The 12,616-nt window shown below is 44.2% G+C and overlaps 1 protein-coding gene across 2 annotated transcripts in view; it reads right to left on the minus strand.

The window, feature by feature from the left end:
- Window positions 1-5,949: 5,949 nt before the first annotated feature.
- The window catches only part of LOC308309816 (fibroblast growth factor 10-like), a 36,020-nt gene continuing 29,353 nt past the window's right edge, over window positions 5,950-12,616 (minus strand). The window contains exon 3 of one of the 2 annotated variants that reach the window (XM_080755732.1): window positions 5,950-7,482. In XM_080755732.1, coding sequence (XP_080611858.1) covers window positions 7,279-7,482 — 204 coding nt within the window. In that variant the 3' untranslated portion in view covers window positions 5,950-7,278. The remainder of the gene's footprint in view (window positions 7,483-12,616) is intronic. The other variant, XM_080755733.1, reaches the window with a different exon arrangement.

Below are 12,616 nucleotides of genomic sequence, written 5' to 3' on the forward strand. Positions count from 1 at the left end.
AATACTGTACACATCAGATACAAGCTCACAACGCCTCACAATTCCAGCTTGTAGATCAGCTATTTTCACAATCTTTGCCTCTTTATTTGACTATTTTGGCCAGTTTTTAGTTTGTTGATTAGGCTACTTCTGATGCATTTATGGTCATATTTTTTTTCTTTCATTCTTTCATTTCTTTTTAGGCATTTACACATTTCTTAAAATTCCTTAAATTGCCACTTCACTGTGATCTGGGGGGACCCTCCCCCCCCCCCCCCCCCCTGCCTGGGGGTCCCTCCCAACCCACAGGTTGAGAACTGCTGGCCTATAACACATGCAGATCAAGAACAAGATTAACAATTATTACAGCGTGGATGAAAAAGTTTATTTGTTTATTTTTGAGGGGCGCTATAGCCCCTCCTATATACAGCTTTTTGTCATAACTCGTGTCACATTTGCCAATGACAATGAAAGGTGATTTTACGTCATACGTGTCTGAGCAAATCGCCTCGTTACGTCATGATGATGTACAGTTGAGTGCCACTGCCCTTGTCCCTTATCCTATTTTTCTCATGTTGCAATGGTGCATTTATATAGCGCCTTTATCCAAGGCGCTTTACAGAGATTGCGCATTACATTCACCCATTCACACACACACATTCACACAGCGATGGTGGACGAAACCATGCAAGGCACCAACCTGTACATCTGGAGCAATTAGGGGTTCAGTGTCTTGCTCAAGGACACTTCGACACTAACTCTGGGGGAGCCCGGGTTCGAACTGGCAAACTTGCGGTTACCATCTGGCCACGCTACCCCTGAGCCGCCCCGTACGATGATAAGAGCGCCCCTCACGTCACACGGGTGTGATTTTTTTTTTTACGAGAGCTGCTGTTGGAGGAGATAAGTGGGGGAAAAGGCAAAGCAGCAGAGCCGAGGCCGAGGGAGGCCGAGGGAAGGGAAGGGGGGTGGTTAAGGACCCGCTTCTCTGATCTGCCACACTCTCACCTCTTTTGGGTTCCAGGAACTCCCTTGGTCTGCTTCCAATGATGCACCCCCCAAAGTCTCCCCCCAGCCTCTGCAAACAGCCCCCTCCCCCCACCCCACCTTCACTCTCACAACTTCTCTGGCAACTTTTCTAATCAACCCCATCACCCCATCTTTCCCCTCACACACTCACCCTTACAACCCTATAGCAAAACCCACTCCTTTCCCCCCCACTCCACCTCTGCAAATATCTCCCCTCTATACTCCCCATTTCTCTCTCTCTCTCTCTGGCTCTCTCTCTCTCTCTCCCTTCTCCCCAGGATGTAAAATATTCACAGCTGCTGCTGCGGTCGGGTCGCGCGGACCACAAGTCTCTCTGAGCAAACAAGAGGAGCTGTGAACGTGTGAAGCCCGACGGTGTACGTTTCATTTGAGGTCCGACACAGGTCCGATAGATCCTGATGTAGTCAAAACAGAAACCGCATACTGAGCCCTCACCACATGCCTCAACAAACCAAACACTAACCAAACATACCCCATAAGCACAACACACACACACACACACACATACACAACACACACACACACACACACACGTCACGCACACACACATGCGTGCACACGCGTGCGCGCACGCAAATGACATCGGCAAACACAGTTTTGAGAAGCATGTTTGAGGTAGCCTAATACAGAAATGGGAGAGATGGTGCGTCGCTCAAACGCAGCTGAGCAGCCCCACTCAGATGTCATTGACTTGATAATGAGTGTTTAACATCTGTCTTAAATAAATGGGTCTGCTTTTTAAGTCTGGTCTTGTTATGCATAATGGCTGATGGCTAGACCGCATTCACTTATAGGCCTACATTCAAGTTGCCATAAATTCAGTTTTCTGTTCCCCGAGAGATCTATAAATATATACATTTTGAACAGAGACTTGTTTCTGACTGTTTCTGCACAAATGAGCAAATAAACAACTAGTCTGTCTCTGCTTTCGAAAGCCCTCTGCCATTTCTTATTCCAAAGTTCCACGCTCTAATAATGGCACCAAAATAGTGAAAGCTTACATTATATGTAGATCTGTCAAGTCGTACGACCAAATAATAAAGACATCTTGGCTGAGGAATGCCAGCCCTTGAACTTTACGAGAAGGGGGGGCGGGGGGGGGGGGATCAGTGTCTTGAACACATTTCAGAGTAATTGTACTTGATATGTAGTTTACAGAACACCCAAGTAATCATATAAACAAAGGGCTGGATGCCCTGGGCGGATGAAAGGACATCTGAATCTCCCCTTCCATGCATCATACTTACTCACGTTTTGACACGACCGTTAGGCACGGAGGATTCCTGTCTGAGCACTATGGGAGCATCCAGGACCTTTTTTTGTTGTTGTAATAAACACAGTCTGGTGGATTCCATCATCATACATCATAATGGTCTGGCATGTATGTATGCGTGTGTGTGTGTGTGTGTGTGTGTGTGTGTGTGTGTGTGTGTGTGTGTGTGTGTGTGTGTGTGTGTGTGTGTGTGTGTCTATTTGTGACGCGCGTGTGCGTGCGTGCGTGCATGCTTGGTCTGATCTCACTAATTGCTGGAATGGATAAGATTTAGAGTAAAAGTAAGATTGCAGAGAGAGAGAGAGAGAGAGAGAGAGAGAGAGAGAGAGAGAGAGAGAGAGAGAGAGAGGGGGCCGGGAGAGGGGGGGGGTGGTTGTATGAAGAAAGCATGACATCATAGTTAATTAGAATCAGGTGATAAACAGGGGGAGTGATATTTACGTTACGCCATATGCCCTCCTCCATGTGTCTGTCTGTCTCTGGGGCACAGCAACAGGTTTCAGACAAGACAGGTCAAGGAGGAGGCTGGGCCCAGCTGCTAGACCACACTGTGTGTATATGTGCGTGCGTGCGTGCGTGTGGGTGTGTGTGTACGTGCGTGTGGGTGTGTGTGTGTACGTGCGTGTGTGTGTGTGTGCGTGCGTGCGTGCACTTGTATTCCTATATGTACAAGAGCCAAATGGCCCACAACAAGTAGATCGTATGATTTGGGAAATCAGCTACAGTATAACCTCACAAGAAAAATCGGTTTCATGGTAAAAAAATAATATATACTCTGAGTAATCCATATCATTCATGCCAAGTTGCGTCTAATGCGTCTCAACGTGGACAGAAATATTAGTCGATATTTTGTTACTCCAATGAATGTGTGCGTTTGTGTGCGTGTGCGTGTGCGCGTGCGTGCATGCGAGAGGGGCCATAGGAAAAAGCCCTCTCTGTCTTTGTTGTTCTCTTCTCACATATATAAAAGACAGTGTTTATCCTCTAGGAAGCCGTGTGTACATGTGAAACAGATCGGCGGTGCACTAACATATCGGAGCTGTCGAGCAGAGACCTTGCATCTCCACGTCTTAACATTTTAGGTTTGCTTTTTGTGAATGAATGCCCTAATTCAGTGGTTTTCCATTTTTGATACCAGGGCCCACTATTTATTCTGCATTTTTGATGAGGTTTAGTGGGACTGTCTCTCAGACCCAAAACTAAAGATTTTAGTTTTTGTCCACAATTCCATGCTGTATTTAGGAGCTGCAGGATATCAAGACGAAATCGAACAAGCTACTAATTTAGAGGTTTAGAAGTATTTAAAGCGGGTCATGTTTGCGAATCAATAATATATCAGAATTCTACCCGAGGGCCACATTAAGTGAAGGTATGGGGGGGCCGCATGTGGCCCACAGGCCGCCAGTTGCCCATGTATATGATGTAGTATAAAGCCTGATTTAACCACTTAAAAGCCTATCCTTGGTTGACCCTCGGAGTCCCCACAAAGTGACATCATAATAATAATGAATTGCATTTTTATAGTGATTTTCCAAGTGCTAAAAGCGCTTTAAAAGGTTAATTCGTTCATACATTTGGGAGGTGAAGCGGCGAACAGTCGACGCCAGCGTCCTCACTTCCCACACCAATGGTGGCGAGCCCCACACCGACCGACTCATTGGAGGCAATGTAGGGTTCCACGTGTGGACAGAAGGAGCCGGGATTCGAACCGCCGACCCATGGATCATTGGACGACCCGCTCTACCTCCTGAGCCACAGCTCATGTTTGCTGTGAAGGTTTTCCTCATTATTACAGAGATACTGGTCTTTAAATGGTTAACCCATTTAGGACTGAGGCCGATTCTAAAACGTAAAAAGGCCTTCTAAACGGAGTTTTAAGTTTTCTGAGAAACTTCAAATATTTATTCAAATATGACAAAAAAATATATATGTTGCACTATAGCAACAAGATCAACCCCAAAACGGGTGCCCGTCTTGAAAGTAAATAAGAATCACACCCGTGTGAAGTGAGCAGACAATTGGACTCGAGTTATAGTGACTCGACTCTTTGACGACTTGCGACTCGACTCGGACTTTGAATGTAAAGACTTGCGACTCGACTCGGACATGGAAGGTAAAAGACCAACGAGACTTGAGACTTGACTCCGACTTGCTAGCCAATGACTCCCGACTCGACTCGACTCGAGACAAGATGACTTGTGACTTGTTTTGTTTCCGAGCATACAGTATTTGAATACAGCGTCGGTGTGCAGCGCAACTCCACTCGCACACTAAGGCAAAACCTTTATTTTCACCACACAGCTGCAGTAGATTGAAAAGTTGCTTCCTACCTTTGAGTTAGTGTTGCTGAAAGACACCCAGATCCAATTGTATATTCCATATTTCCATACTAACTAAGTGTGAAGTTGTGTCTGTAAACTAGTGTCAACACGGAGGCACACATGTGACAGTTGTGAGCATGCGCAGATTGCACTGCCTCTGCTCCAGCGTACAGGGACAAAACGGCCATTAGGGGGAGCCATAGTACAGTGAAATACAGTGGGGAATATCTATTGATTCATTGATTGAATACTTTATTGTCAGAAATGTAATCGGTATAGGGTACAGTCAAACACTGATCAAAAAGGGATCACTGAAAAAAGTCCTTGCTGTCTTATTTCCATTCGGTCCTGGGTAATCAATTCATAATCATGACAAGTCACATGACAAATAACAATTTTCTAGACTTGACACAACCTTGTGACTCGACTTGTGACTCGGCTTGACTTGCCCACAACAGAAAGACTTGGGACTCGACTTGGACTTGGGACCAAATGACTTGGGACTCGACTTGGGACTCGGACCTGAGGGTTGGATTGACTTGGGACTCGACTTGGACTTGGGACCAAATGACTTGGGACTCGACTTGGGACTCGGACCTGAGGGTTTGGACTGACTTGGGACTCGACTTGGACTTGGGACCAAACGACTTGGGACTCGACTTGCACTTGGGACCAAACGACTTGGGACTCGACTTGGACTCGGACCGGAGCGACTTGAACAATCGTCTGGAAGTGAGGGGTGCTCTTATCCCAATACTCTCTGCCTATACACGTTATCGCCCTGGTTAAAACGTTTAAAAAATATCCAAAAGGTTTCAAAATAAAATTAGGGTTAAATTGATTACATCAAAAAAAAAAAGAAAAGTCTTCTAAATCAACTTTCAGAAAAATGTTTCTATATCAGTGGTGCTCAATATTTCATGTCAAGGACCCTACAAATTATATGAAATTGGCCGCCAACCCCCATTTGAAAATATGTTGTTCCATATTGGACCCCCCCCCCAGAAGCAAAGATTTTAGTTAAAAACGTTCACTGTGAAAGAATATATATTCTAAGATTCGGGCCACATTTTCAAGATTTTTCAAAAATAGCAGATCTACAAGCTCGCTATGAGCTTGTAGATCTGCTATTTTTCAATAGCTAAAGTATAACATAATCCTTAAAACACCAAAAGGGGTTCCCGTTCTGAATGGGTTAAACTGATTTAAATGCAACATCAACACATTTTGCTGGGGGACCACCTGAAATCCTCTCGAGAAACGAATGAACGTTTAAAGAGGCTGAAAGTAACATAAATAGAAGTCAAGTCTGAACAAATTAAAGAGAAATATATTTATTTTATTCATGTTTAAATGATAGATTAGTATTCAAAAAAGATAGGCATAAATGTTTAAAAAAGAATTTGTCCTTTCCATGTTTTTGTTCTTTTCTGTTGTTAAATATTACATAAAATAAATAATCTTTTAAAGCAGTCAAGGTGAAAGGATTAGGAATGAAGGAGACAACCCCAATGCAGTGACTGTTTTATGTTAATTATGCGTTGTTTATGTGATGATGATAGCTTGACAAACAATGTCTCTTTCTGACTCATTTCGCAGTGTTCCAAATCTGCCTACCCTCCATCTTTCTTTCTTATGTTCTTCCCTTGCCATTTCTTTGTTTTTCTTGTTCCTTCACCTCCTTTATACCCAGCCACACCTTTCTCCCTTAAAGCCTGGGTTATACTTTGTCATAGGACGGTGACAAAAATAGCCAATCTACAAGTTCACTATTTTCGGCGCACAATGACAATCGTTAGATGAAGCATCCTTCCCTTGCTTTCCTTCCTTCCTCCCCCCCCCCCCCCCCACCATCTAGCCTGACTTATCCTTCGTTACACGACCACGTCACTCAATAAAAGAAAATAAATCCATTACTTTTTTCCGAGCGACGTGGCCGTGAGACGAAGCATCGATTTGCTCTCCTCTTAGTCTCTCCCCAGTCAAGTGCTTCTGGTGGTAAATGTAGTTATGGGAGTAAAATTCACGTGGACACAAATCTCAAATAAAATAAAATAAAACAATCTGTTCCATCTCAGTTCCTCATACGAGTTAGTACAGCATAAATAACCCATAGGAGTTAGTATTGCATAAATAACTGCATCCATGCAGATCACGCACATTTACACATATAAGACAACCTACACCCCGCCCCCAAGGTCATCAGGGATCCCATCATCCGTTCCCTTTCTGTTTCCAACTGTTTCATCCGGGTATAAAATAAAAGTTTGGCACAGAAAAAGCTGTCTTTTCTCTCTTTCTCTCTCCATATTTCCATCTGTGCCCGACGTGTACATTATTATAATTTAAACACAAGAAATAAAACATGCCTGTGTCCCGGTTGGTATCATTTCTGTCCGTTCTTTTAGCATAGAAGCCTCTCTTGAAAAATAGAAATGTCTTTAGCCGAACGAGAAACCATTTTCTTCTCTCTCCGTAGAGATAAGTTCCTATAGTCTAGAAGTTCTGTTTCTCTCCTCCTCAGTGCAGCAAATCCTCCTCATATACAGATCTGATTAAATTAGCCACTACTCCAAGTCCACCGTTACTCCGCAAAATAACATCCAACCCCCTCCAGTTCACCCGAGCCACGCGGTATAGAGAAAAACGTCCAAATCACCGTGGCTGAACCACAATGGGCAGAAAGTGAGTGGCGGTATTTTTCCTGCGCGTCTTCCTCCCATTTTTGGGCTTGCCATTGGTGTTGAGTCCAACAAACATGGGTTTGTTCTTCCTGTTGCGGTTTTCCGCTGAAGCGTACGTGTTGTACTTGTTCTCCTCGATGCGCTCGATCAAGCGGCAGTCCGGACCAAAGTCTTTCTGGAGAAAAGGGGAGAAAAAAAGGGAACGGTATGAGAGGATGTAAATCTGACTGAGTTCCCAGAAGTTCTCAGAGTGGATGAAACTCAGCCATTTATAGGTTGAGTTGGACATCGGTTGGTAATTGTGTGTAACCGTCAACCGATTTGGCCGTTTTAATTCTGAACGGGAACCCCTTTTGGTGTCATGTTATTCTTGAGCTATTGAAAAATAGCAGATCTACAAGCTTGTAGCGCGGCACCGAGTGCCACGATATGAGCTTGTAGATCTGCTATTTTAGAAAAACTTGTGACGTGGTGCAAATCTTTGAATATATATTCTTTGAGTGAATGTTTTGAACTCAAATCTTTGCCTCTGGGGGAGGTCCCTGGAACTACATATTTTCAGATGGGGGTCAGCCGCCGGCGGCCAATTACATATTGTTTTGGGGGTCCATGACATGAAAATGTTTGAGAACCACTGACATATAAACATAGGTTTTTCAGAAAACTGTCAAGACTTAGAAGACATTTTGTAGAATCGTCCTCAGGTCAAAATGGGTTTATGTATTAGAAGAAATAGAGCTGGGGTGTCATCGTTTAGCTGTTTGCAATAACTGATGATCTGTACGAGTTCATTTTCAACAACCCCTAATACAAAATCACGTTGTCTGCCTGCCTACCACGGTACCACCTTCCTTTACACTCGAGCTAGACAATAACTTGACGACACTCAGTATAGGCAATGAGAGAAAACTAGAGAGAGAGAGAGAGAGAGAGAGAGCGACCGACATTATGTAAAAGTTAAACTGGGGCAATGTTTTTCTTGAATAGAACAGACATAAGGATATGATCAGACATCACGCTATTGTCGAGGGACAGCTGCACTCACCAGTAGAAGGAACACGCAGTAAATGGATTACATTTTAGAGCCACTGATCTGAATGTCTCGCTGAAGAATAAGGGCCAATTTATACTGCGCTAAGTGACTCCCGCTGTGCCACGACACGTTTTTCAGTTGAACTAATTATTATTTAGTCAGGAACACTCACATCATAGCTCAGATTTAACAATTTATTGCACGAAATGGAATACGGTTAGGCCTAGACTCGGCGTTGATGGCTCTGCTCTTTTAAGATGTTCCTGAATTTGCCGAGCAGTATATGCTCAGCGAAATCGGGGGAAAAACACAATGCAGAAACTCCCCCATGGATATAAAAGAGTGGAACCAAAGTGAGACAATGCAAAACATTTATTTCAAGGCTGGGATGGAGGAAAACTGGCAAAGCTTAATTTGCCAGCAGCACCGTGTGTGGCAGCTCAATCCTCCAGATCCAGTATCCGCATATTTGTATGGACCGCCTCGTTGTGAGAACGAGAAGCCGCCAAGCCGGTGTGTAGAAAAGCATGGCTGATTAGAAACAATGACTCAGTCAGCAGCCCGACAGCTGATTACAGCTGAGGGTGAGTGTGACTCCCATGTCCTGCATGAACTAACACAATATATGCTTCATTTACTTAATTAATTTTTTTGGTATGCCCCTTTTTCTGGCTCTCCTGCCAGTGAGGAACCCCCACCGACGTAGTGCTATCCCGTCCTACGCCTCCCGTTCCAACAGTCCCCACACTGAGGCCTCATTCACACCTGTCTTGTGTCTTGCCCGTGGCCCGTGGCCGCTCCAATGCATTTCCAATGGAAGTCACATGGTTTGACAAGACCGTCTTGTTTGATGGCTGTGTTCTTCCCTCCTCCCCCCAATCAAACCAGACTGTCTTGTCAAACCATGTGACTTCCATTGGAAATGCATTGGAGCGGCCATTAAACACGGACAAGACACAAGACACGGACAAGACAGGTGTCTTTTAGGTGTGGCCTGAGACAGACAGGCCGTCCTACGCCTCCCGTTCCAACAGTCCCCGCGGAGACAGACTAGTCGCCGGGCATAGTACACGCGGGCGACAAAGATCACCGTTCCTCTCCAGGCTTCCCTCCCTCCCGCGAACACAGCGATAGCGATAGACGATAGACGGTCGGGGCCAAACCGGATGCACCGCGGGGTACCCCCCACCATAAAACACACAAAAATCTGTTATTTGTTCTCTGAGCAACACGACCGTAAAAAATGTGTTTGGAGAGCTTTCCACTTTCTCAAATCCTCTTCCAATCAGTGACAGTGTCTCCTCTTTGATTCATCTTCTCACCGCTGGTACTACAGTAAGGCCATAAAGCCTGATTTAATGCAGAGGACGATTTTCACACGTTTGATTGTAGGATGTACAAACTGTTGTACTATTTTTAGCAAAATCAAAGCCGACGGCTAGAAAAAGCAACACTGAATTTAAGCTTGTTAAAGGACTTTAGGACGATAGTGGTGGTCTACCATGTTTAGCCCATTGACTATGAGTCAAAACTATGACTCCACTATGACTTGACATTACTGCCGACCATTTTCCAAAGTATATTGTGGTCCGTTTGATTTCTGAGGAAGCCATTGTATTCAGCTAATTTCAGAAGGGTCTATGGCATGACAATCAGGCACATGGAACTATACCGGTATCTTGGGATAGGGAATCGATTATGAAAGTTACTTCATTGTTGTGTTTTAATGGGTTCTACTTCTAACCCATTCAGGACGGGAACCCCTTTTGGTGTTTTAAGCATTATGTTCGACTAGCTATTGAGAAATAGCAGATCTACAAGCTACAAACGTTGTTAAGTCAAATCTTTCCTTCTGCGGAGGTCCCTGCAGGGACAACATTTTCAGATGTGGGTCAATTACATGTACTTTTTGACATGAAATAGTTTGAGAACGACTGATATAGAAACATTAAGTTTTTCAGAAAACTGCCAGTGGTGCTCAACCTTTTCCATGTCAAGGACCCCCAGAATTTTCTGAATTTGGCCACAGACCCCCATGTGAAAATATGTTGTTCCAAGGACCTCCCAGAAGCAAAGATTTGACTTAAAAACGTTCGCTGGTAAAGAATATATATTCAAAGATTTGCACCACATTTTAATTAATTTAAAATAATTGCAGATCTACAAGCTCGTAGCGCGGCACAGCTATGACGTCAGTTTGTTAACCGTTTAAGGAGAAAATGGTAAACATGCAAAATCTAAAGATGTACTCCATTAAGGAATAATGCTTAATACGGTTTATGTTTGTGTACGATATATGGCCAAAGCTGTGAATAGTCAATGACATCATGTACTGACACCCATGTATTGATTGATTGATTGATTGATTGATTGATTTGATCCAATCCCTGACACACTGCACATCAGATCTCTTCACCTTCACAGAATAGTTACCCCATAGAACATTAGTTCCCAGGGGTCCTTGAGGGAGTTCCAGGGGGTCCCCAGCTAAATGATTGTTTGGAACCAAATGGACCCTAATGGGATGTACAAATGGAACCAAATGGACGTTAGGGACCCGTTAGCGTCCATTTAAGCAAAACAAAAAGCTAAATTTGTCATGATTTAAAAACAAATTCAATGGTTTTTTTTCAGTAATTTCATGAAGAAATAAAAAAGAAAAATCTAGGATAAATTAGAAAAAAATAAATGTTTAAGTAGCCTAGTAGTGGAAATAGCCGATCTACAAGCTTGCGACACGCTGTGAGCTTCAAGTTGTAGATGTACTATTTTCACTATCGTTTGGGTTCCGGGGGTTAAAAAGTTTGGGAACCACTGAAGTGGAATCATTGTGACAAAACGACGAGCGTTGTGACGTGAATCACACGATGACTGTGGCTTGCATTACATTACCCTGCTGACCACAACCACAGGTCAATGAGGAGACCTGAGAGAAGTTTAGAGAAGGGGATCTGAGAGAAGTTTACTGGAAGATCCACTGGTGGCCGAGAGCCCATCATCACTTAATCCAGTTAGACCTGCGGACCCTCATATGAATATATTCTGTTCCAGGGACCCCCCCAGAAGCAAAGATTCGAAACGCTCTGAAAGAATATATATTCAAAGATTTGTGCCACATGTTCACGATTTTTTTTAAATAGCAGATCTACAAGCTCGTTGCGCGGCACTTTAATAGCTAAAGTAGAACATAATGCTTTAAAACACCAAAAGGAGTTCCGTCCTGAAAGGGTTAATCAGCCAGTGGATGTACTCACAACCAAGAATGTACCTTCCGCAAAACGCACATACGTACACACACATGCACATACGTGTGGATACACATGCGCACGTGTGTGTATACGCGTGTGCATGCACTCACCACGCACACACACATACGCACACACACATGCACGTACATGTGGATACACATGCGTACGTGACGTGTGTGTATACGCGTGTGCATGCACGCACGCACACGTGCACGCACGCACGCACACACACACACACACACACGCACACACACACGCGCGCGCGCGCGCACACACACACCCGCACACACGCTCTCTTCTCTTTCTCACTCTCCCAGGCCACAGCTGTTCAAATTGGTTCCAGAAGTGAAACTGAATGTTCCCAAAGCAAAAATGAGCATAGTTTGTAGACACTGTGCAGCCGTTTACTGTAACTAACATTGGTCACAATAATTTATACTCCACCGTACAACAGACTCGGCGTGCCGAAAATAACAGACAATCCACAGGCTCACAATGTCGTATTTTGCGACGCGCTGTGAGCTTGTAGATCTGCTGTTGTCTGGCGTGCAAACCCCCGTTGTGAGTGCCGGCATGCGTGGCCCTCAATTAAAGTGGGTGTGAATAATGCTGAATAAACAGCGATCCGACTGAAACAACAATCACAAGTGACATGAAAGTAGTGCAATGAAGCAACGTCTCCATGCGGGAACGCACCGGCCATTAACACTTTACCAGATGTGCAATCCCTGGCCAGGAATGGCTCGACATGCAAATTCGAACTATGCGGAAAAAAACATTGATTGCAAAATTATGAGCATTATGAGCATATAATGAATGCGTTTATCATTCAGTGGTTTAATTAACTTAATTGACGTTGGAGGAGAAACCGAGGCGTGCCATTTGCATTGCGTTTCATTTCCATGTATCCGTCCGGTGATATAATGAAATAATGTTTTCATTCGACTATACTGCCCGGATAAAGAAGCCACTGTCTCTAAACCCGTCCAGTGTAATGTTATCCCGGGTTACTATAGCTGGATGTAATG

Source organism: Protomyctophum bolini, assembly GCF_963924005.1.
Source record: "Protomyctophum bolini genome assembly, chromosome: 22".
Classification (NCBI taxonomy): domain Eukaryota; kingdom Metazoa; phylum Chordata; class Actinopteri; order Myctophiformes; family Myctophidae; genus Protomyctophum; species Protomyctophum bolini.